Raw genomic sequence first — 26,522 nt, forward strand, 5'->3', positions numbered from 1 at the left:
TGATGCCAAAAGGCTGCTATGGTTGAGTTCCAGCCAGGGCAGATGGTGTGGGTTTTGGGGCCTGTGGTTCCTTGGGCTCTGCACGGTAAGTGGACTGCACCCTACCTTATCCTAGAAAGAAAAAGGGAGGTCACGTATCTGGTAGACCCTGGCTCTGACAGGAACCATAAGAGGTCGTCCATCTCAACCGCCTTACACCCTACTATGAGATGGCAGATGTGACAATGCTCATGGTTACAGATAAGGATCAGGAAGCAAAGAGCGAACCTGTCCCTGACCTGTACAGCAATCCAAAAGATGGGTCAGTGGAAGGTGCAGTCTTGTCAGACACTCTACCTGCACATCAGGAGGCTGATTGCAGGCAAGTCCTAAATCAGTTTGCTGAGCTTTTCTTTTTGACCTCTCGCCAGACTGGCTGTGTATCCATGATGTAGACGCTGAAGAAAGACTTCCTGTCGAGAATAAAATATACAGGCAGACTGAACATGTGTAAGAGAGCATCAAGCTGAAGTAATATGACATTGGGAGTTCTAAAGCCTTCTGAGAGCCCCTGGACCTGCCCAGTTGTCTTAAACCCCAAGCCTCATAGCCAGGATGGTAAGAAAGAAATTAGGTTTTGTGTGAACTATTGGGGCGTGAATGCTGTGACCAAAAGCGATGCATACCATATTCCATTGGCAGATGAACTTATTGACAGATTGGGAGCAGTCATGTATCTGAGTATGTTTGATCTCACATCAGAGTACTGGCATATAGGTCTGACTCCAGGAGCAAAATAAATATCTGCATTTTCAATCTCAAATGGGTATTATCAGTTCACTGTAATTCCCTTTGGTTTGAAAAATGCATCTGCCACTTTTCAAAGGTTGGTGAACTAAGCCCTTGCTGTATTGGAATCCTTGAGTGCAGCATATCTACACAATATTGCTGTCCTTAGCTCCACCTGGCTGGAGCACCTGATTCACCTTAGGAAAGTACTGGAGGCTCTGAGAAGTGCCGGCCTCATTATCAAGGCATGCAAGTGCCAGACAGGACTGTGAAAGGTTACATACTTGGGTCACCTTGTGAGTGGAGGCCAGGTTCAACCCTTACATCCCAAGATCGAGATCATTCTGGACTGGGTGGCCCCAACTACCCAGACTCAAGTGAGGGCCTTCCTTGGCTTCCCTGGTACTATAGGAGGTTTGTGAGGGATTATGGCACCATTGTGGCACCCCTCACAGAACTGACTTCCAAAAGAATCCCCACAAATAGTGAACTGGACTTTGAGCTGTCTAAAGGCTTTTGACACGCTGAAGAAAGCAATGTGCTCTGCAGCTGTTCTGAAATCTGCAGATTATGTCAAGTAATTCATTGTACAGACTGATGCCTCGGAACATGGTATAGGAGCAGTGCTATCCCAAAAACATACCCAAGGTCAAGATCAGCTACTGGCTTTCATCAGTAGAAGGCTAATACCCAGGGAGGGGGGGCGTTGCCTGGCGATCTGCAAGATGGGCACACTATAGTGTTGCTCTGCCGGCCGCCGATAAATATCCTTCACTTATCCTGCCTTCACCACGCCATCCATGGCTTTTGCCGCTGAAGCTGTGTAGCTGATGTAGCGACTGATCGATGAGGTGGTTTTCGATCGCCGCAAATGCCCGGAGGAGCGTTAGGCCGTGAGAGGGGCGAGCCGTCTGCACAGGTGTAATGGCGGCATGACTCTCCTGGCTCAGTGCGCTGTGGACCCTTACTGCCTGTGGCAGCGATCTGGGAAGGCGGAGATTAATTTGGGACACAACGGAGTATCTGCACACTGCAGCTGTGCCGTGACCACAGATAAGTGACCTGTCGGGGGGCTGCGGACACTAGTTTGTGGCGTACCGGGGTTCGGCCGATCGTGCTGGGCTTTGGAGACATGCTTGCGGCTGGCGTGAGCTGGCGGACTAGGCCGCGCCTAGGCCTCGTGAGGGGCGGTGGTGTCAGAGCTGCCGTTCGTTGCTGAGGCGCTCAGAAGATTAGCCCCCCCGCCCACATCTACATCTCTCCCCGGTGGTATATACAAGCAACGCTGCACGCTCTCACCTTTGCCCAGTTGGCGCCCTCGGACAAAAGAATTCGGTGCAGCGGGAGGTGGCGCCTTCATGATCCGGACCTCTTGGGGGATGCGGAGTGGCTAGCGGTGCTAGGACTTGCATGCGGATGTGGTGAGACTGCGCTGGCCCCCTGGGAGCGGGTCCCCTCTTTCGGTATTCCTCACGGTTTTGAATAACGGACGTTGCTTCAGACAGCTGGATTGTTGTTGTGGCTTTGCACTGCGGGCGAGCGCACCGTACTGGGCTGCGAGGCACCTTTGACTGTTGGATTCCTTACACCCTTCTGACCTGTTTATATGGTGCGCAGCGTTCAAGTGTCTCAGTCACGGTCTCCTGCTGAACATTCCCTGCTGTTGTGGACTGATTGTGGAGCAGTTAGTGGTTGGGACCAACTGGGTTGCATCACTACTCCCTCTGACCGGCCTCCAGGAGTGAATTGTTTAAATACAACGTGGGGCAGTACTTGTGGTCTGCATATTGCCGACTGTTGAAGGGTGAGGCCATAATGGGAAAACCAGAGAAGAATCAACCACGCCTCACCTGTGAGTTGTGTATGGGGGGCAAACCTACTCAAAACGCGGCCTCTGACTCCGAGCTGGAATCGGCCTCCCAGGGACCCTCGACACAGGAAAAATCGGTAGCTGCCATTCAGGCCAGTCTTCAATCTAATGACGGTAAGATCGAGGCCCTCAATGGGAGAATGGATCACTTTTCGGCCAAACTCAACAAATATGCGGAACGCATTGGGGAAGCGGAACAGAGAATATCAGACGCAGAGGTAGCGGCGAAGACTATAGATATCACGAAAATTCTGGCTGTCATACAAGTGAAGAATGAGGACATTGATGCGAGATCGAGGCGCAACAATATTCGAGTTTTGGGTCTGCTGGAACCAACAAATGTGGGCTGCCTTGAAGATTACATGGAGGCGATGCTGCGGGAGATATGCGGCGCGGATGACTTGTTGCCTATGTTTGTGGTGGAGCAGACTAATCGCTCCTTGGTGGCGCGCCCTCCTCCAGGTGCTACACCGTGCCCCATAATCGCTCGATTACTCAAATTTAAAGACCGGGACACTGTCTTACGGATCACTCGCCAGAAGGGAACAATCACGTACCAAAACTATACCCTCTTGTTCTATCCAGATTTTACGGCACAGGTGCAGGCGGCCCGGAAGGAGTTTCAGAATGTCAAGAAGGTGCTACTCAAAGAACAGATACCATATGCCATGCTTTACCCAGCGAGGCTACGCATTGGGGAAGCAGGCAATGGAACATGCAAGATCCCTACAGAAGCGCCGCAAAGGGCCAACTCCCACGTCTGACGTTGATGAGTGAACTGTGAGAAGTACATGGGCCCTGTGTTGTTGTGTACTACAAATCGGTGGCTCCACTGGCTTGGTGGGGCAACATTTCCATTGTGCACACTGTTTTATTTTATTTGTTTATATTTATATGGCGCACAGCTACCCAACAAAGGGTTTCCCGGCGCAGCAGATCCCAATGTCAATGCGGTTACAGAAACTAGATGTTAAATAGCCATGTTTTTAAGGCTTTTCTGAATTTGATGTAACTCGCCTCAGACCGCAATGTATGAGGCATTGAATTCCAAAGTGAGGGTCCTAGGAGTGAAAAGGACTTGCCACCCATACGTGACAGCTTGATCTTCGGAATTTCGAAATGATTTGCCGTGGAAGACCGAAGAGATCTGGAAGGTCGATAGGGGCGCACCAGGTTTTGCAGATATTTTGGAGCGGTATTAGTGGAAATCCTATGCATAAAGCATAGGGATTTAAATTTGACTCGATTCTCAATTTTTAGCCAGTGTAACTTCCTGATATATTTAGTGGTTGGAGTAGAGATGGGAATTTTCCAGAGTAGTCTGGCTGCTGCATTTTGTACTGACTGTAACCTGCGGACAGTGGCTTTATTAGCCCCCAGGTACAGGACGTTGCCATAATCTAGCCTAGATGTTATTAGGGCGTTGACAACTGTTTTCTTGGTGTTTTCAGGCAGCATCCAACAGATCTTTTTTAGCCATTTTAATATGGCGAAGCAGGTGGCCGAAGTCTTTACCGCTTGCTGGTGTAGACTGAGTGAGTCGTCAATAATGACGCCCAAGTTGCGGGCATGGGTGACAGGGGTAGGGGGGGTGCCCATATCAGTTGGCCAGTGTTGGGGTCCCCAAAGTTCTTTATTTTTGCCCAACACGATTAACTCGTTTTTTTCGCTGTTTAGTTTTAGGAAGTTTTTTTGCATCCATTCAGCGATTTTACTAAGTCCGAGTTGTAGGGAAGAAGAACTGTCAGAGTCTACAGCTGATAAAGAAAAGAGCAGCTGAGAGTCATCAGCGTAAGAAAACATTAAAAGCCCTGTTTCCTCCACTATCTTGGCCAAGGGACTCATATATACGTTGAAAAGCAACGGGCTAAGAATGGAGCCCTGTGGTACTCCGTGTTTAAATGTCATGGTATCAGAGCAGGCAGTTTGTGAAAAGACCTGGAACGTGCGGTTATCCAATAATGATCTGATCCAGTTGAGAGCCATACCACGGATGCCCAGAGAGTGGAGTGTCTGGGCGAGGACCGCATGCGACACGGTGTCGAATGCCGCACTGAGGTCGAGTAGCACAAGTGCCACTGTTTCGCCCTTGTCGACCATACGACGGATGTTTTCGGTTACCCCCAACAAGGTAGTCTCTGTGGAAAAACCTGCACGGAATCCCGACTGGTGGGATGGTAACAGGTCATGAATAGTGATAAAATCCGTAAGGCAACGATGTACATGCTTCTCTAATATTTTTGCAAAGATGGGCAGCAAGGATATTGGGCGGAAGTTAGCTGGTAAATTGGGGTCTACGCCAGCTTTCTTCAAAAGCGGATGAATCATTGCATGCTTTCATTCATCGGGTACAGTTTGTTCCAGTAACGAAGCATTGAGAAGATCAGTAATAGTAGCTAAAACGTTGCTGTTAAGTTGCTTTAAAACTGAGCATGGCAATGGGTCTTTAGGTGAGCCAGATTTAATAGTTTTTAGCAGTCTTTGAACCATATCAGGATTCAGCAAGGGCCAACTATCAAGTGTGGCAGAAAATGCATCAGCCAGAGTAGGGCAATCAGGAGTACCTATGGCCTTACCTGGAAGAGGTGATGCACAATTAGAGGTAGCTTCAGAGGTTAAATCATGTTTATTAGAAGTTTGGTTAATATCTTTATGAATTTTGTCGACTTTGTTGATAAAGAAGGCGGCTAACAGGTCACATTGTGTTTTGTTAAGTTGCGGTGGAAGTTGAGATGTATTGGAGCCAGCCAGCTCTTTTACTAACTTGAAAAGTGTTTTGGAGTGGTCTAAAGCATTAGTGATTTTAGTGCAGATGAATTCTGCTTTAGCTTTGCTACACTGCTTTTGGTATGTTATTAACTGAATTTTATATTTTTCCTTGTCTGCAGGCGAGTAACTCCTCCTCCATTGACGTTCCAAATTTTTACATTTAGTTTTTTCATTTTGTAAAATATCATTGAACCAGGGTGCAGGAGAGCGGTGGGTATTTAGTTTTAGCTTTGTTTTGGGCAGGGTGGAATCAATGGCTGCAAAAAGCCAATTTTGTACTGTAGAGGAAAGCTGTTGGACAGTAGTCTTAGTACAAGGACGATGTTCTTCCAGGAGGGGGTTAAGACTATCAATGTCCAGTTGTTTCCATTTTCTTATAAACTGAGTGGGTAAGGGTGTGTTGTCTTTATTTGTTAGATCAACCTGAAGAGCAAATTTAACCAAATAGTGATCGGACCAGGGCAAAGGCTGGGCAGAATGCGTCACAATATTGTTGAGATTAGAGAAAATAGGATCTAACAGGTGTCCAGCACGGTGTGTAGGCCCTGAGTTCTTTAAGGTTAAATTGAGAGCTGCTAAGTCATTAATAAAATCTTTGGCCAGAGAGCATTCCTCATCCTCTAGATGCAAGTTTATGTCGCCTAGGATTGTGAAATTGGCAGTTCTCATGACTAATGGTCCGATAAGTTCGGACATATTAGTCACCCATTTAGATGCTGCCCCCGGAGGCCGATAAACAAGGACTCCGGATAGGGTGAAATTGGGGGCTAGTGTGAGTTTGAAGGGCGCCGCTTCACAACCACCACATGAAAGAGGTTTAAATTCGCAGTTAAATTTTTTTTTGAAGATGATAGCAATTCCTCCGCCACTTTTCTTATCCCTGTCAAGTCTAGTAATAGCGTAAGAGTCCGGAAGTGCCATAGCTATGTCTGGACCTGAACTCTCTTTGAGCCATGTTTCTGTTATAAACAATGCGTCGGGTGCTTCATCTAAAAGCAGGTTAAAAATTTCTGTTTTATGCATTGATAAAGAGCGACTATTAAGGCTAATGAAGGAAAATGATTTTGACTTTGATTTTGGATGGTTCTTGATGGAATCAGTCAGCGTGGATTTGATCCCTACCGGGTCAATGTGTAATTGGCAGGTTTGACAGGAATCCTTCTCCCACCCCAATTTTAACAACCTGCAGGAGGGTTTTATTGCCGGTTGTGGAGCCTTCAAGTAGGCTGACGTATATTTGATGTATGGGGATTCTATAGAATTTATTGCTACATCGGCTGTGGGAGGTACCTGTACAAGGTCGGAGACCGAGCCATATGGTGATGCCATAGCCCTGAGGCATGTCCGAGGCGCGGACGGGTGCAGACGGGCTGACTCTGGCGTGACTCCGGCGCTGAGGAGGCGCGTCCGCAAACGCGACCGCTAGCGCAGAGAACAACCGTTTCCTTAAATACAGGACACTAGAGCGCTCTCACCGCTCTCGCCCCCTCACTCAAGATGGCCGCCGTAGATGATGTAATCACTAACCCTCGATCTACAGCCCTAAAATCGGCTGGGACCGTCAGAACAAGGCGAAAATAGTGGCAAGTGAGTGCCAAGTATGCTGAGTGCAAACAGTATGTAAATTCAACAATTTAAAATTTGTCGTTTTAAAAATCTAACAAGTTGCACGCAGTAGCTCGAATAGCTCCTTGCGTGATCAGAGGTCAAGCATAATGTTAGCAAAGCGCTGGGATCTCGTGCCTGCTTCCTAGGGGCTCCTTAAATACAGGACACTAGAGCGCTCTCACCGCTCTCGCCCCCTCACTCAAGATGGCCGCCGTAGATGATGTAATCACTAACCCTCGATCTACAGCCCTAAAATCGGCTGGGACCGTCAGAACAAGGCGAAAATAGTGGCAAGTGAGTGCCAAGTATGCTGAGTGCAAACAGTATGTAAATTCAACAATTTAAAATTCGTCGTTTTAAAAATCTAACAAGTTGCACGCAGTAGCTCGAATAGCTCCTTGCGTGATCAGAGGTCAAGCATAATGTTAACACTGCTAACTGTTTCTTTCCTTTATTCAGATGGTCTATGTCCTAGTGCATAAGTTGGCAGGCATAACTGTTTTATGGACCTATGATGGTGGGTTTTGGGTGGATGATCATAATTCGATTGCCTGCTGCGGGAGGGTGCAACTACTCAAATGACAGCTCCTTACAATGCTACTCTTACTTTCCTGAGGATGGCTGCGTGGGGGGCTGCTTTACCTCCTGTTCGGCGTTAAATGTTATGTTATGTTAAAAATACTTATAAAGCGCGCTCACACCACAAGGTTTCATGGCGCTGCGGACAAGGGAGTCCTGCCGCTAAGTGATTCATTCATAAGCCTGGCGAGAGAGCCAGGTCTTTAAGAGTTTTCAAAATTGAGGATATGATATCATCGATCTAATGTCCTGAGGGAGAATTCCAAAATTGAGGGGCCAGAACCGCAAATCTTAGTCCCCCCAATTTCTAGCATTTAAAGTACGGAGTAGCTAGGGGATTCAAATTGGAAGACCTAAGATCCCGAGTGTGTATATATCTCTGGACCCGAGTAGATACAGACACTGGGCAGTTGCCATGGAGCGCTTTAAAGAGGAGGCATCCCAACTTGAATGTACTGCGTTCGACTACCAGAAGCCAATGTAACTTTTTCATAAGAAGGGTGACATACTGCATTCTTGGCTGGCGATAGATTAATCTAGCAGCCTGGTTTGGCACTAGTTGCAGTCTTTTAGATTGATATGCCGGAATGCCAAAGAAAGTGTAGTCAATGTGAGAGAAGACTAAGGCTAAAGCAACTTGGGTAAGAGCTTCATTAGTGAGAAATCTGCTGTTCTCCGGTAATGGGGTATCTTTCATAGATTCACATGCTTGAATTATTTCCGGTCGTCGAAGTGGGATTCCCCCGGTACATAGAATAGTAATATAGCAATAGCATAGCGAAAGCATAGCTAAAAGAGCAATAGGAAGTATTGTAACATGGACGTTAATAGGAAAAAACTTGTCACTTTAATAACTTGTCCAAGTCATTAGATATGGTACAAACTCCAGCCAATCAGGAAACAGCACCCTCTGGAACCTTCTCCTTAGAGGCTCAGGCTCTCAGATTTTCTACTGCACGTCGTGTGAAGGAAGCCTCCCTGAGCTCTGCTCAGTACAACTACCTTTTCCCTTCAGAAACTCTTCAGAATATCTTCACTGCTTTGTCTACTACAAAGAGGTCACTCATCAGACACTGTGAGTCTTGTGGGAAATTCCGGCTTCATTCTGAAGACCCCCACAAAAAGTGTATCTATTGCCTCCACCCTGAACATCAAGTGAGAGATTGTAAAATCTGAAGGACTTTTCTTCAAAAGACTTTAAGAGACAGAGAGGGACGTCTACTTCTGTGGTTACAGAAACTCAAGACCAAGGATAATCCCTTATCAGATGTTGAGAGTGATTCCTCTCTCAGGACTGTTATCTCTAAGAGGAGGGCTTGTGAGGTGGAGACGGTATCTGCTAAGGTTAAGATGCTCAAGAAACACCACACCTCTACTCATGAAGGCCAGACTTCTTCCTCAAAAAGGGCTCCTACTCCTTCTAAGGGACTTCTTATGCCCTCTACGCCTCCGAGATCTGCCTCTAAGTCTCAGGCGTCGTCTCTTCCTGTGACAAAGTTGCCTAAAAAATGGGTTCCTCGTCGATGATGACTTCCGTCGCCACTGCTACAACTACGACTTCCACCTTCTCTTCTCCTCAACCTACAATGATTATGTCGTCAGTGTCCTCTCCGTCAACGTTTGTCATGGTGTCGGTGAAGCATCACTCGTCTGCCACCTCCCTCACTTCGTCGTCGACAAAAAAGAGGCCTGTGTCCGGTCAGTCATCGGCGGATGCCTCCTCGCTGAAGGCTCCACCTGCTTCGTCGACGGTTGCCTCGTCGACAGCACAGAAGCCTTTCCTTACGGAACTTCAACCACGCTCTTCGTCGTTGACCGCTGAGTCGGCGGCGGCATCCTTGATTCCACCTTCAGCTTTGATGTCTCTAGTCCCCTTGAAATCTTCAGCAACACTTTTGCCGCCTTCAGGAACGACGGATGTTTACCTACTTCAATGTCAACGTAGGAACTCTTCTTTGGATCTATTGCCAATTCAACCATCTCCAAATCTTTCTGTGGAGCTTTTTGACTATGGGGCTAATGAGGAGGTTTCGGAAGAGGATGACCGGTTCCGTGCTGCTCGTACTCCTTCCGAGCTTCTCATCAAATGACAAAATATTGAGGATGACCAAGGATATGATTATTACCCTGAGCCTAATACTCAACCACCACTTGAGAATCCAACTGTGCAGATGCCCATGTCTCTCATCTCTAATTTGCAACATGTGCTTGATGACTACTACCGCCGATTTCCTCCCTCAGAATCGGCCTCACCTGTCCCACAGATGCCTCTTCCTCTGCCTTCATCGATCATCAGGCCGCCCCCTCCGGTGGCATCGATGTCTCATCACCCGGAGGACGCACATACAACTGACCACAACAGAGAAGAAGGGGAGTGGGTGATTGATCCCTCCTTACTGAGTGGGACAATTATTAAATTCAGACTCCGTCACCTACTGACAAAACTGAAGAGCCGACCTGGCACACATCCCTGTGTCTCTAATAAAAGAGAGGGACCCAAACACCAAAGGGAGTGGGCACTAAAAGACAAATGTCAAGAAATAGAAGTCCCCTTGGGCGTTGATGCTTAAGGAAAAACACATGACATTTTGAGAGACAACAGTTTTTTGACGCAAAGCTTAACTGTGCTCATCATTTCCCTGTGTTTCCTTTTTTACTAATAGGAACTAAACTTTTCCTTGTATTTCTGTCCCGTTCTAATATGTTTTTATGATCAAACTGTGTTTTATTTTATTATGAAATATGTTTTCTTGACTTGGACCATATTGGTCATTTTTAATGTTTCTGAAACAAAAAGCCCTATTCAGCCTGCATGCTATAAATCTAAGACTCCGTAACTCAAGGGGCCATACCTCATATTGGCTCACCAAGCGGCCAGATTAAGCCAGTGCTGTGTTACAGGTCCGGACATGCCACACAGCACTGGCTTAATCTGGCCGCTTGGTGAGCCAATATGAGGTATGGCCCCTTGAGTTACGGAGTCTGAGATTTATAGCATGCAGGCTGAATAGGGCTTTTTGTTTCAGATTCATTGAGTGGGGGGCTGCCCTATATAGCCTTTCTTCCCCTTTCATCCCTTTTTGATTGATACATTTTTAATGTTTACCTTGTTTAATAAATTTGTGACACGCATTGATTGTATTTTACTTTTTTGCATGGCCCTTGTTTGATTGCTGCATATATACCTAGTGAAGTGTGTTTTGTAAGTTGCTTGAGTATTTTTACTCAGATTCATATGCCCAAGGGGACTTCTATTTCTTGACACATCCCTGTGTGCCATTCCCATGAACACTGCTAGAGGGGTGTCTTACACATATCTCAGGCAGTGAGTTAAAGTTCGCAGATTTATATAGTGCGGCTCATCACCTGTGAGGGTTTACAGACGCTGTCTATGGGCACCGGGAGAGACAGTGATTTTCCCAGAATCACAGGATGTTGCGCTGAAGCAGAGACTTGAACCCGGATCCCCAGTTCCCGAGGCGGCAGCTCTGACTGCTGCACCGCATCCTCTCCCCCCTGTTAGGGCATATCTGCATGAAAGGCCCTTGATGCCCCTGCAATATCTAGTCCAGTGGTTCCCAAACTTTTGACTCCTGAGGACCCCCATTGAGTCACCACTGGAAGCCGGGGACCACCAAGCAATTTGTATTATTTAAATTTCAAACATTAAAACAGTAATTCAAAAACAATAAACACACGTGTGCACACAAAACAAATACTCAAATTACTAAGGATTTTGGTATTTTATATTGAAAGAATTCTCAAAAGGTTTGTGCTGCATCTCAGTGACTAACCTTTAAATGGTTGGTTTTATTTCGCAGTACGAGGTTCCTTCCAGGGCCAGACTTGAAACCCAAAGCAGCCCTGGCAAATACAGTGCACACCATGTGCAGTGAATGAGCCTGACCTCTACAAAGGGGGCTTTTGGAGGCTCTGCCCCCAAGAAAATTTAGGAAATAATGGTTCATTCTACAACAAATGTATCATTATATATTGAATTGTATCAGCTTTTAAAGAATAGTAAGCGACCCCTTTGTATGCTTCTGAACAATTGGGATGCCTCTGGACATCGAAAGGTTTTGAGAACTGGGATATGATTGGTATTAGCAGAGTGGGTGATCTCTGGGTGAAGGGCGCGGTGAAGACCTTTGCGATGCTTCAAAGTGAGTACGAGTTGGGGGATCGGGATTTCTTCAGGTATGCGCAGGTTCGCCACGCTTTGCTGTCTGTCTTCACAGCTGGTGTTATTGTTCCTGAATCTTCCCCACTCGAGGACCGTATACTTGACGGTCATCTGCCCGATAGTACAATCTCCTTGATCTATAAGAAACTAATTAACAATCGAGCAGATCTCCTTGTGCGTCTCAGGGAGGTCTGGACCGGAGACTGGTTGGAGTTGGATGATGAGGATTGGCAGTCCGCCCTATCCTCCCCGAAAGAGGTCGCCATTCCTGCCCGTCTCCGTCTCGTCCAGCTCAAAATTCTTCATCGTGTGTATGTTACGGGTCCTCGTTTGGTTGCTATGGGTTTTTCCTCTGACAGGTTGTGCAAGCGCGGATGTGGAATGAGTGCCACCTTTCTTCATATCCTCTGGGAGTGTCGTGAGGTGGCGGCGTATTGGCAGCGTGTGCATGCGGTCATGGAATGTGTCACCGGGGTCGCTCTGCAGCCTGAGGCTCGTAGATGTTTGTTGAATGTGTGGGAGCCGAATGATTACAACTTTGTCCAGGCCCGGTGGGCGGCACTTGGGAACATGATCGCAAAAAGAGATATTGCGCAGCTGTGGGGTTCCCAACGGCCTCCCACCGTGTCGGTATGGAAGGAGAATATGGACTGGTGCATGTTTAGAGGGAAGACGGTATATTTGACTAGGGGCAAGCCTAGGGCGTGGAGTAAAATTTGGGGTCAATGGAACGCTTACCGAGGGAACATCTGCACACCCCCCTTCGAAGACACTCCGGACATTTCTCTGTCCCCCTGATCCTGAGGTTCCTGAGACGATTTACTCCTTTTTCCTGATTGTCTGACTTCCCCACTGCCTCCCCCCCTGATCATCTTTATTGCCCTCCTGATTCGTCATCCGGTACTGTAGGTCCCCCCCATCTGAGCTCGACATTGTCTAGAACGCTTTCCGCCTTGAGTTTTGTTTCTTTGTTTCCCTTTCTGTTCTCTTTCTAAAAATTAAAAACATTTATATCCTGCCTACATCCTGTGTTGCCGAAAATGTATCCTGTACTCTGCTGGACCTCTAGAGATCGGTCTCTGCTTTGTGAGTTTATACAATTGCTTCACATGTCCTAGCGGCCGGCCCCTGTGGTTGTAGGCCCATACTTGTAATGATATTTTTTGCACAATAAAGTAAAAAAAAAAAAAGAATTGTAAATGATGACCTTACTATGCACCAGGATACGACAATCTTTGTTGGAATTCTTCAATGATTCCCTTATTGTCACCCTCCATCAGTGCCTCTCATCTCTCCATAGCCCCTCTGTCACATGTATTTCATTTGCTTTATAGCATCTCTCATACCATTGAAGGATGTCAGAGCACTTTACATCACACACACAAGCTCCTTGCACCACGGGTGCATCACAAAACGTGACGCACCAGTGGCGCATTTTAGTGCCCCATATTTCCAAGCCAGGAAAAGCCACCCTGCGTGACTTTTACTGGTCTTCTAAATATGGACCATTTGCACAAAGCACTTTGCGTGAAAGGGGTGTTCCATGGGTGTTGCTGTGGGTGTTCCCACGCAACACCCATGAAACCAGACACATTTCCAGATTTACTAGAAATTGTAAATCTGCAAATGTGTCTGAATGCTATGCTCCCCAGGGAAGGCGTAGGGAGGTGCAACGAGAATATGTATTCATTTCTCCTTGTTTTTTTCCTCTTTCTATGTAATGTAATGTAATGTAATGTAGTGGTACTTGTATAGTGCACAAATCACCATGAGGCAGTGCATGTACGAATATCGCTGAGGAACCCTTCCTGGCCTTTCCCTGTGAGGTGTCCACTCCTGGGCACCCACAAGGTGGAGGCCAGGCATCCTAGCGTTGTTGGGGCCGTTGTGGAGATTAAGCAAGCTATTGCCCAGAGTTGCAGAGTGGGACCCATGATTAGAATAGGCACCGAGGCGAGAATTATCAGGTCCGGGGAAATTGAGCACAAGAGCCGCCGAGGCGGGAATTGAACCCTGGTCCCAGGCCAGACCTCTGCATCAGGGTCTGCCACTCTAACCATTGAGCCACACTTCTATGTGTGTTGCATTCTGCAGCACGCATAGAAAAAGCATTTCACCTCTGGTGATTGTTTATGTATAGGAAGGTATCCCTTCCTGCACATAAACAATCAGGAAAACAATGATGTTTTGCAAGTTCTATGTGTGCTAATGCAGCACACATATAAGTTGAAAAACGCCATTTCTGATTGTTTATGTGCAGGAAGGGAACCCTACCTGCAAATAAAAAATCTCCCCACAACGCAGGCATCCATGCACCACATGGCAGCCGTTTGTGCGCCAGCACAGCACAGCGGGAAGCACAGAGATGTGACATATTGTTGTAAATATGTCACATCCCTGTGCTTTGAAAGTGACTCAGTGCGGCGCAGCCAAATGGCTTGCGGCACACACTGAGTCACTTTCGTTGTAAATCTGCCCCATAGAGACAATGATTCATACGTGTAAACCAGTGTATAGAAAATGTTACATAAGGCAAATGCGAGTACAAGGTGTAGGATTCACATTCATACTGGTAGGCATTTTAAAGAGTCCTTGGTCTGGAGAAGCACAAACTCAGAATTCAGAACATAACACATTGACTTTAACAATAAAAATGTATTTCCACCCCAATAGACCTTTTTAGCAGCATCAGGATAATGTAAGACTTGGAACAAACATATGTTTCTAACTTGTACCATGCAGGTTGCAAGCAGCTCTTTGATAACAGTTTTTAGGTTACTGTGCTAGATTACGATCATCACTTATAAACTGCACAATAACAAAAGAATCTCGGTTACAAAAGCAGTAACCCACTAACCTATGCACATAAAAAACTGTTTTATTAAATGCATGGTACACATTCTTTGCAGTAGGCATATTAACCCTCTGTGCTACATTAGATAGTCAAAGCTGCCACTTGACAAAACTCTCATCTCGCCCTCAGGACACTAGATCTCGCTCCAGGAGGTACATTAATCACAGACATTATCTTGACACTTTTATTGTTGCTGAAAAACTGTAAATTATACAAGGAACATTGTTGTGCTTTTAAAATTACAGCCTGAGGCCCCCCAGGGATTGTGTCACGGACCCCTGGGGGTCCTCGGACCACAGTTTGGGAATCACTGTCCTAGTCGATTCCTGGATATTGTAAGTGAACCAGGGAAGCCATAGTAAGTACATAGGCTGGACACTCGTCGTTATGAGTTTGCCAGCTCCATGATGGCTTCACTGAAATATGTGATGTTTGGCACCAAACATCTCAACATAATAAACTTGCACTGATTCCAGTGTCACTTTCATTAAAAATTGCACACAGAGGGCCCCTTAGACGGGTCCCCTAAAACCTACAAATCCTTAGTGTGGTCATTGACTGGCCCGAGCCAGCCTGTTACCACCAGAGTGTGTTCTGACCTCAGGGGAGAGTGCCTGCACACTCTGAGGCTGAGAACAATGTCTTTCCTGGGTGGAGATGTTCACATCTCCCCCTGCACAGGAAGAGCCATCCGTGGTGGGGAGCTTCAAAGGTCTTTCCTCCTTTGTAATGCAACCCCAGCCTCTCCTGTTCGAAGGAGCTGGCCTCCATCCTGTCCTCACCCCCTTTTTGGTGGCAGGACAGGTGGGAAACCTATGATAGAAGAGGAGATGTGCCCCCCTCTGCCAACTCCAGCCTTCGGGTGCTGGAATCTAGGTCAAGTACGATTTTCAGTGCCCACCATCTTGAAGATGATGGGTCTTATCCAGTTAGGGCTAGGACTGTGTCCTACTCTCACAGAAGGTGGGCATGTTAGAGGGCGTAGACACCCCAGGCAAAGGGCCCATTAGACACTACCTGTCACTCCCTTGTAACGCCCTTAAATCTAGTTTTCAGGCAGCATCCCCAGTCTCTGAACTTCAGTTCCTGATGACCTAAGAAGAGCCGGCACTACCGATGTGCACCAGCAGAGAAGATTGCAGAGAACTACTGTACACAGGTGTTCCAGGACCTTTTGTCTAAAGTAAAATCTGGATCCCCTACGGACTGCTGCCCACCACACCTCCTAAAAGAAGCCTTCACCGGCCTCCCAGTTCCAGCCCTCTCTCTTCTGAATGAGCCCCTATTCTAGGGTTGTGTCCCTAAGGCCTTTAAAGAGGCAATTGTGATTCCCCTTATGAACAAATCAGGGGCAGATCCCCAGATCGTGTTGAATTGCCGCCCAATCTCTTTGCTCCCGTACCTGGCAAAGGTACTGGAGGCTCATGCGGTGAAGTGCCTGTCCAATTTTATTGAACAATCCAACTATCTCGACTCACACCAAGCTGGTTTTCGGCCTGCCCACTCAACGGAGACTGTAATACTGGCGGTATTGGACTTGCTGCGAGAGAAGACTGACAGAGGTACTCCATAGGCCCTGGTGCTGTTGGATCTCTCGGTCACCTTTGACACGGTCAACCATGGGATCTTGGTGGACCATGTCAAGAAGGCTGGCATTCAGGGCTCAGCCCTTAGCAGGTTTAGCTCCTTTCTAGAGGATCGCTCCCAGTCAGTCTAGAGCGAGAGTCCACCATGAGCGGACCTCGTCTGGACTCAGCGTTACCTGCAGCCTCTGCAAGGAGACCCCCTCAACCTTGACGTGCTCTGGTATGCCTTTACTGACACCAAAATGCACCCTTGCAACCATCCGTCGTGGGCTTTGGTGAAGAGGACAAAGGGTGTTGCTATGTTCCCGAGAATCGAAACTTACCATGACAGCTTTTGGTTTCCTTCGACCAGCCTCCTGGCCTGAGCCTGCAGACCTTTTCCAACTTGGCCTGTCTTTGATGCTGTGTTGGCATCTTGCACCCTGTGTCCCTGTGCCGCTGGTGGTGTGGTGTAGTCATGGTGCTGCCTTGGGCCATGTCCAGTGTTGGCCTCAACCCCCAGAGACTAGTTCACCCAAGCCGCTGTTATCTACCTGTAAGCAGCCTCTGTTTGATTGCCCCAGTCCCCCTTAATTTGTATTGGGTTTCCAACCTTGAACTTGCACCTGCACCCGGGCGCCCACGTGCCGCTGGTGGTGCACTGTTGGTTCTGAACTGAACCTTGTCCAATACTAACCTTAACTTCCGAAGAATGGTCTTGTAAGTAGGTCAGAGCTTTCCAAACTGTGTGTCCCGACACAGTACTGTGTCGCCTGCAAATGGTGGGTGTGTCGCGGGCACTTAGCACTGCTGCTAATTAAGAGGCATTCCTAGACACTCTGTTCTATGGGGGCCGGGCGATTAACAACCAAGCCTCATTAAAAAGTGAATGGTCTTTTAAAGACCTGTGAAGTGCTCAGGTGGGCTGTGTGTGTGCCCGGAAAGCTGGGGTGAGGTGACAGAGGGTGACAGAGAGAGATGGAGGGAGGGAGACAGAGGGAGAGCAACAGAGGGAGGGAGGGAGGGAGGGAGACAGAGGGAGAGAAGCAGAGGGAGGGAGACGGAGGGAGGGGCAGGGGGCGACAGACAGAGGGAGGGAAACAGATGGAGGAAGACAGAGAGAGGGAAGCAGGCAGACAGACAGAGGGAGGGAAACAGAGGGAGAGAGATGGAGGGAGACAGAGAGAGGGAGGGAAACAGAGGGAGGGAGACAGAGAAGGAGAGAGGGAAGGAGACAGAGGGCCGGAGACAGAGGGCCGGAGACAGAGGGCCGGAGACAGAGGGCCGGAGACAGAGGGCCAGAGACAGAGGGCCGGAGACAGAGGGAGAGAGACAGAGGGAGGGAGACTGAGGGAGAGGGAGACAGACAGAGGGAGACAGAGTGAGACAGAGGGAGAGAGACGGAGGGCCGGAGACAGAGGGAGAGAGACAGAGGGAGGGAGACTGAGGGAGAGGGAGACAGAGGGAGAGAGAGGGAGACATAGGGAGGGAGACAGACAGAGATAGGGACAGACAGAGACAGATAGAGGCAGAGACAGAGACAGGGACAGACAGACCGATAGAGGGGTAGACAGATAGAGGGAGAGACAGGGACAGACAGAGACAGATAGAGGGGTAGACAGGGACAGACATAGGCAGAGAGACAAAGAGGGAGAGAGAGACGGAGGGAGAGAGAGAGAGGGAGAGGGAGACGGAGGGAGAGAGAGAAGAGGGAGAGGGAGACGGAGGGAGAGAGAGAGAGGGAGACAGAGGGAGGTAGAGGGAGAGAGACGGAGGGAGAGAGACGGAGGGAGAGAGACGGAGGTAGACAGAGGGAGGGAGAGGGAGACAGACAGAGTGAGTGAGACAGAGGGAGACAAAGGGAGGGAGGGAGAGAGAGAGACAGACAGAGTGAGTGAGACAGAGGGATACAGAGAGAGGGAAAGAGGGAGGGAGAGAGATATAGAGAGAGGGGGAGAGAGAGAGGGAGGGAGACAGAGAGAGAGAAAGATGTGTGTATGCCGGGTCTGGTGGCTCAGTGGACAAAAGGCATCCGCTGCAGGGGCCTGTGTTCAACCTCATGGTCTCAAATTTGCTTGAAAATGCACCATTTTCCCATTTTTATTTCAAAATTTTCTTCCGCAGGAGAACCCCTCGAGCCCCAGTTAAGTGCTTTGGGCTCGCTCGCTACGCTCGCTCGCTACACTGCCTTACTGTGTCCCAAAATTATACATCCCCTAAAAATGTGCCACCAACATGAAAAGTTTGGAAAGCTGTGAAGTAGATGTTGCCTGTATGTATGTTGAATGTTTTCTTCACCCCATAGGATAACATTGCAAAGTCTGGAAATTGCACTATTTGTCCACTTTTTATATTGAACAGAATTTCTATTGCAAAACGTATTTACTCAAGATTAAATTCTGTGGTTCCGCAAAATGAATCTAACCAAGTGTCATTTTATAAATTGGTCTCAGATTTATTAATTGAGTGTGTGTCGTTTATTACCACTGTGTGTACAACAGTGTGTGTCATTTATTGCCACTGTGTGTACAACAAATGCTTAAAACTACCCTCATATACGTCTAACTGCTCCCCCACACTACCACAAAAGAGCATTAATATTATCTACTTTAGCCTCTGTAAAATCTCTGGGTGATCCACTGGACTCTCTGCACACTATACCTCTTTTTGGTATAGTATAGTGAGAGCCGGCTCCCCACGCTCAAGTACTCACACACACTCAGACATAGACAGACAGACACAGACACACACACTCTCTCTCGCATGCATTCTCACACATACCCACCCTACCTCACATCAGAAACATATATTTAACTTCTAAATGACATTTTCAACTAGGAACATTAGTAAATCGGTTCATGCAGAATTCAAAAGATCCTACTTGTAAGGCTATCTGAGCAGTCATCCCCATGACAGGAAAAAAGAAATACAAATGAATGAATAAAATGCTTTAGGAGGCTGAGGATGCATGTGGAGTTAGGGGAAGATCACAGCACCACTGATTGTGAGGCGTGCCAACTGTTGAAGCAGAAGTCGCGGCTGGAGCGCTGGAAGCAACTACTCTCGGCAGCATCTCTCAAGATCGGCTTCATCCCCTCGATCAGCCTCCGCAGACGGTTTCAGAAGCGGCCGTCCTCGTCGGCATCCTCAACCCACTCCGATGTCGCACGAGTGTCGCTCCCCGGTGGGTAAGTGTCGCAGCTTGTCCCCGGGGGCTGGTGTTCGGCCTGCCGGGGGCGTGGGCTCTCCGCTGGTGATGCGGCCCGCGTGTCGTTCTCCTATCCACCGTTTCCCGGTGAGGGGGCGTCGAGAACCCAGATGGAGACATATACAGTGGCTTTGCAGGCCTCGTTGGCGTCTCCTCCTCCTTCCCCTTCTGGGACGTCGGCGAATCCCTTGCATTGCGCTGGGCCCTCCGCTTCGCCCCAGTGCCAACTGGCTCGGCTCCTTCGGGGGTCCCTCCTTCAGACCACGGCACCTCTGCCTCGCCTCAAACTCCTGCGGGAGTCCCTGTAGTGTCGCGGGAGGTCCGCGGGGCTCGGGTCGCATTCCCGAGCCCCACTCGGCCCTCTAGACAGGCGATGGCCTTGTCCACGGCTGAGCTGCGCCACAGGTGTCAGTAGACCCCCACGTCTCGCTCTGGGTCGAGGCTGGACGGGGACCCTTTGATCCCCTCTCGGCCCTCCACGCAGGCGGCTGCCTCGACGGAGGTCTATGAGCCCTGGCGGCGCCACATGGGTCGGCGGACCACCTACGTCACATTCTGGGTCGAGGCTGGCGGAGGGCTTCTTGTCACTCCCCTGGTCCCTCTCGTCCCTCCACACAAGCGGCACTTGAATTACTCCTTTTGCAAGCATATATAGCTTTTGCCCACAACTATTGCTTTTCTTTCATTTTGTCCTTCCAGACCATTCTCCTTACTCCTGTATTTATCTGTTTAAGCTTTACTCTGTAAATTAAATTAACTGGGAACTTTTTTACCAATCTCAGGATTCTGTTACATTTTTTTTTTTTTAATTGATGGCTTTCAAACAACATTTTCACCAATGAACATGCTGTTTTTTTTCCTCCACTGACCTTTATTAGCATATTATTGAGATTGACTGGTAATTAATTGCTTTGTGAAGAGAGACTATTTTTCGACAGCATTCGAATAATCTCCTTCGAAGTGAAAATCAACAATTGCCTGCGCAGTGTTTGTAATAGAATCTTTGTTGTTATCTGACCAATTAACTTTCTTATATTTTACTGTTGTTATTTCACCCGGAAATGTTGTATAGTTTTCATATCTTAGGCCATTTAGGTTTAACTCAATTATTTGTTGATCGTGGTCGCTTATATTTATTCCCTCTATCTGATAAGACAAAATTTTATGAAATAGATTATGAAATTGCCTCCCGTTCACGCTGCATTGTGGGACCTCGAGAGCTCTCCTAGAGAGGCAAGATGGACGCGGCCTTCTTCCGCGGTACAAGTGCCGAGCAAGAGAATCGTTTCAGCAACAAACAGAAGAAGCTTTTGAAACAGCTAAAATTTGCAGAATGCCTGGAAACAAAGGTAGACATGGTCAAGGTTAATATGGAAGTTATCAAGCCATTAATAACTAAGCGAATTACTGAAATTCTGGGATTCGAAGACAATGTGTTAATTTACTGGGTTTTTAAATGGTAAGAATGCCAGAGAATTCATGGGAGAGCTTTGGCCGCTTCTTTTGAGTGCTCAAGAAAATATTGCTGGCATACCCACTGCTTTTCTGGAACTGAAGAAAGAGGAAATTAAACAGAGAGAGATTGAGCAAGAAAAGCTGGCGTTTTTAAAGAAGCAAGATGAAGAGAAAGATAAAAAGGACAAAGAAGATCGAGAAATGAGGGGTTGGGACAGAAGATCCAGAAGTCCGAGAAGACGCAAATCCAGGTCGTCTAACCCCGCGGAGAAGATCTCCTGGAAGAAGAGAGCGAAAACACAGCCATTCACGATCTCCTCGGCACAGATCAAAGAGTCGCAGTCCTAGTCCTATGCCTGAAAAGAGAGAACCAGAACCTCCCGAACCTGAGCCTTCTATGTTAATAAGGGAGCCTTCTGTTCAGGAAGCAACTTCAACCAGTGACATTATTAAAGTTATGCAACATGAACCTACCCCAGACGTCAAGCAAGAACCATCCCCAGAGCAAAGTATTAAAAAAGAGAAGGAGAAGAAGCCCCGGGCCAGTTCTCGATCACGTTCTAAGTCCCGCTCAAGGTCACATTCACCTCCTCATTCCAGATCTCAGCGGCACCACAGGTCACGCTCCAGGTCCTATTCACTGAGGAGGCGCTCAAGCCGAAGGCGAAGGTCGTCTCCTCGCCAACGTAGTCCTCCCAGGTGCCCTCCACCTCCTCCTAAACACTGGAGAAGTAGAACCCCAGTCAGAAGAAGACGCCATTCATCAGCTTCTTTATCTGGCAGCAGTTCGTCTTCCTCTTCTTCACGTTCAAAGACTCCGCCTCCTCCAAAGAAACCATCAAAGCGAATTTCATCATGTCCTCCTCAAAAGCCCTGCGGGTCTCCTTCTGGATGCCCCCCTAGAAGGCGGCACAGGCCATCTCCACCTCCTAGCCCCCCTCAAAAAGAACCCAGATCTCCCTCGCCTCAGCAATCCAGTTATCAAAGGAAAGGTCGCAGCTCGGTGTCTCCAGGACCAAAGCACAAAATCCTAGTAAAAAGATCTTCACCACCCCGAGCTCCAAAAACAAAAAGAGTGGAATTGTCAGAATCTGAAGATGACGAAGGGAGTAGAATGGCAGCAGCAGATTCTGTGACAAAGACGGCAGTATAAATGACAAAATAGGCAGTCTTCATCTGGTACAGATTCTGGTTCATCATCCTCTTCTGAAGAGAGACCTAAAAGAAATGTGAAAAATGGTGAAATGGCACATCGCAGACGTCATTCAGGCTCAAGGACTTCATCACCTTCACGAAGATGTCAAAAAGAGTTCTCTCCTACAATGCAGCAAATGGCAAAGAGGTGTCAGTCTCCTGTGCCTAAAAGACGACGAAGAAGCCCATCCCCACCTCCAGTAAGAAGGCGCCAAACTCCTTCACCTCCACCTCCTCCACGACGACGTCGATCACCTTCACCTCTCAGGTGCAGGACACCATTTCCTCCTCCACGGAGGTGCTCCCCTTCTCCAAGAAGGTATTCTCCACCAATACAGAGAAGGTATACTCCTTCACCGCCTGCCAAAAGAAGAACTGTTACACCCCCACCTCCACCACTTCTTAAAAGAAGACTATCTTCATCTCCACTTCCAAAACATAGCATTTCTCGATCTCCACCTCCAAAACAAAGAATTTCTCTAGTGGCAAAGACACTCTCCTTCATTATCTTCAAAACATAGAAAAGGATCCCCTCCAAGCAGGTCAAACCGTGAAATGCGATCCCCACTGCAGAACAAAAGGCATTCGCCTTCCCCTCAGTCAAGACCTCCCCCGTATCTCTCCAACTCCTCCTCCCCCTCTTCGCAGAGGACCTTCTCCTTCACCCCCAAGAAGACAGCAATCACCATCTCCAATCACTAGGCCCATCAGGAGAGTGTCATGGACACATGAACCTAAGAAGATTAAAAGGGCTTCTCCTAGTCCGCTGCCTGTGAGGAGAGTGTCTTTGTCTAGATCCGTCTCAGGATCACCAGAGCCACCACCTAAAATGATGCTCCCACCCCCATCACCATCCAGATCACGATCTCCCTCGCCAACGTGGTCACCCGCACCACCAGCAAAGAAAGCTCAAAGTGCCTCACCAAGTCCGTCTCCTGTAAGGACTTCTGACCAAGAAAAAGAAGGTTAAAAAGCTCAAGAAACACAAGAAGCACAAGAAAAAAAGGGGTTCTAAAGCAGTGGGGGCACCTAGCCCTCCTGCTTCATTGTTGGAAAGAGTAGAAATGGACGGTGATAATTTACCTATAAAGGATTCTGAAAGTGATGGTGAGGAAAAGCTTGATGATTTAGAATAACACCTGCGAGAAAAGGCCTTGAGGTCTATGAGAAAGGCTCAAGTGTCACCACAGCCTTAGCCGCCATGAACTGAAATATTTGATATAATGTATATTTTATTTGGTTTCTATTCCTCAAATTTCTGTTTCAGTGTCTAAAATGTGTTTCAGCTTTAGATTATAACGTATGTTGTAATGGGTAGAGGTGAACAATATTAAAAACAAATAATAAAATGGGCATGGATTTCCATCAGTGTCCACAGTGTACTAGCGATATCCTTTCACTCACCATAGTTGTAATTCCATAAAATTAGGGTACTTCAAGAATCAAGGATTTATATGGAATATAAAAATGCCAAGGAGCTTGCAAAAACATTATTTATGAAGTCTGATAACAAGTTGGACACACATCGGAGTTTGATAAAAAAATATAAAATGATTCTGTTGAACTCTGGTTCTTACACATGTTTGAGATTGAAACCACTGGTTAAAATTTCAAGTCAACAAACTATTTGAATACAAAATATGTGTAATGTTGACTGTATTAAAGTGAATCAGGTTTGTACTTTCTGTTTATCATAAAATGAAAGATTTGAGTTTGCCAGAACACTGTTGGTTTTCTCTTTGTAACAAGTTGATTTGAAGCACTGGAATTTAATTTGTATTTGTATTTTTTAAAGGAGAGTTTGCTCGTTCCCAAAGGGACTCCTAACATTACATTAATCTGTTCACTACAACTGCTTTGTTACCTCCTCCATGTTGTTTGATTGCGGTTCTTTCAGACTATCTATGTGTCAGAGCTGTGGGCTTTAAAGGGCAAATAGATGGACGTGGACAGTGAATATTATTGCTTTTTTTTTTACAGGAGCTGTATAAAACTTGTGAATTAAACAAACTAAATTTCATAATTTTAGAAAGCTTGGAATATTTGCTTGTGAGTTTTTAATGCAGTTTTTAAAGTGGCTCGGGTTTATTTCAATGAGTGCCTGCGGTATGCCAGAGGTATGCTACAGATCGTGCGCAAGGTAAGCTCAACTAGTGTGTCTGTTTAGGATACTATTGCAGTAAAATCCAAACATTTGCATTATTTGCCAGTGTCAGGTTGGTTTCCTTGATAGAAATAAAATGAAAATGATTCAACGATGCTATGGTATAATCTATTCTAGACCTATGATCCCCGCTTGAAAAGTCCATGCTGGTGGCGAATCTTGAGGAAATCGCCCATTTAGGACTCTTAGACCAATGGTTTCTCATTCTTTTACAAGAGTCTTGCCGATGTTTTCATCTTTTGTTCCCTCATACCCATAGTTGATGAAAAACTTGGAATTGACCATAAGTAATTTTGCCATTGTATTTCAACATCTCTATCGTAAGATCATAGCATATTCATGTTATAATCACCGGTAATAATAATCTCACGTTGGATGTCATTGTCCAGTTGCTGCAAAATTATAATTATCAAATTGGTCGCCATTGTTCTTTGTAATTATATACGTTGATTACTACAAGAGATTTAATTATATTTTGTTCTTTGTATCATATTTTGACAATTAGATAATCGTTTTGACTTGGGACGTCCATTTCACTTTCCATTTTTAGCTCAGTTGATATAAAAATAGCCAAACCCCCACAAGGTCTGCCATAGTTACTTGTTCTCTTAGCTAATGAGTAATAACCCTATACCCTTCCAATCTAAAAGGAACTAAAGCCCAAGTCTCTTGTAAACAAATGATTTGAAAACAGCACAAAGTAGCTAGTTGGTTATTCTGAATCTTTGCTTGAACCCCATTTATATTCCACAAACATAATCTGACCCTTTCATTCACAATTGTTGGCCCCCTTAAAGGAACTTCAGATTGTAGATGTCAATCCTGCCTGACATTATGGAGGGCTGCTGTTAGCCAACCTAATTTGACAGTGTCAAATAATAGGTCTCCTATTTGTTCCTCTAATGATTTTAAAAGATGACCGTTGGTCATACCTATGTTTTTTTTTAATATTGAGTATTTCTTATTATTCTCGGTTCTCATTTGGTTATGATTTTGTAATTTTGTTGAAACAAAAGGACGTTGCAGGGGAGTTGTAATTTTTATTCCCCAGTCCTGAAAGCGATTATGTTCTTGCATAATAAGGCTGGCGGCAGTAGAAGATGTCCAAATTACTAATGTCGATTCACGATTATTCTTGATTGTGAGGAATTCAATTGATTCTATGTCGGTACATTTAATTTCCTTTAATGAGGGTACTGCATTACACAATTTTAATATGTTTTCCACGAGTCAAGATATCATTATTACCCCTAGATTTATATTCCATCGCAAAAATTACCTGCACCACTCCTTCTTTTTGATCTGGGTTATTTAATTTAATTTGTTCCAGGCTATTTTCACCTTCAGCATGCTCAATTAACCTTCCATTATGATTACTCACAGTTTGAGACCATAATTGTCAATGTTTATGTAACTGCTTCGTTTCGATTCCCAGATCTTGTGGTAATTTAATATCCTTCCAGGTTTTTAACAAATCTCTATTCGTTTCATCCCCTCTGATACTCTCACTCTTTGCTCTATTTGTTTCCAATTGTGATGGCTTATTCTCCACCTGTTTATTACATTCCTCCACTTGCAGCTTTTCTAAGGACTGAATGTTCCCATTCTCTATAATTTTTATACTATCAGCTTGCTTGTTTAGGCATTTATTTTTCATAACTACTTGTACCTCCGATAGATCCTTATTAAATAGAGGGTAAAAGGGTTTTGTTGGAGACATGTGTTTACCCTCACCTTCACAATATGATATTTAGTCAAGGTTGTTTCCAGTGTTCAATCTCACTATATCTGATGCATTTGTTTTTTTTTAAACTTTTAGAAGCTTTATTTCTTGCTTTCTGTTGTTTTTTCCTCTGTCTTTTTGATAGATGAACTTCCGGAGCTGCGTCTGTCATTGTTGATTGTGTCGAGCATAGGTTTATCACTTCTTGATCTTTTGTTTTATCATCTATTTTTTCTTTAACAACAACAGTATTGTCTTTACATTTTATTGTATCTTTAGAGGGACAGTCGGTCTTGATGGGTTGAATTCCCACATTAGGAAAATTCACTTTTACATCGTCAATTATTGTTTTTTAAATATCCGGAATGGTATCCAGTTTAATTAGTGGGGCACAACTACACTCTGCATACGTAGATATTGGCTGAGATTGTGCCCTTACTATTAGATTATTTTGTGTTGTTATCTTCTGCCCAGTTCCAGCAACAGAGGATGCCGTAGCGCTCAAGAGATCTATTTGGACCTCCTTTTTGTTGGACTGCTATGTTAAAGCTTCCAGAGTTAATTGCGAGGTTTGGAAGAATA

General features: G+C 46.3%; 1 protein-coding gene across 1 annotated transcript in view; it reads left to right on the forward strand.

The window, feature by feature from the left end:
* Positions 1-26,522, forward strand: part of LOC144758378 (uncharacterized) — a 687,536-nt gene that overhangs the window by 618,169 nt on the left and 42,845 nt on the right. Inside the window, 1 exon segment of the mRNA XM_078646424.1 lies at positions 2,572-3,396. Within this exon segment, the coding sequence (XP_078502550.1) occupies positions 2,572-3,396 (825 nt within the window).

Source organism: Lissotriton helveticus, chromosome 1_1, assembly GCF_964261635.1.
Source record: "Lissotriton helveticus chromosome 1_1, aLisHel1.1, whole genome shotgun sequence".
In the NCBI taxonomy this organism is placed as follows: Eukaryota; Metazoa; Chordata; class Amphibia; order Caudata; family Salamandridae; genus Lissotriton; species Lissotriton helveticus.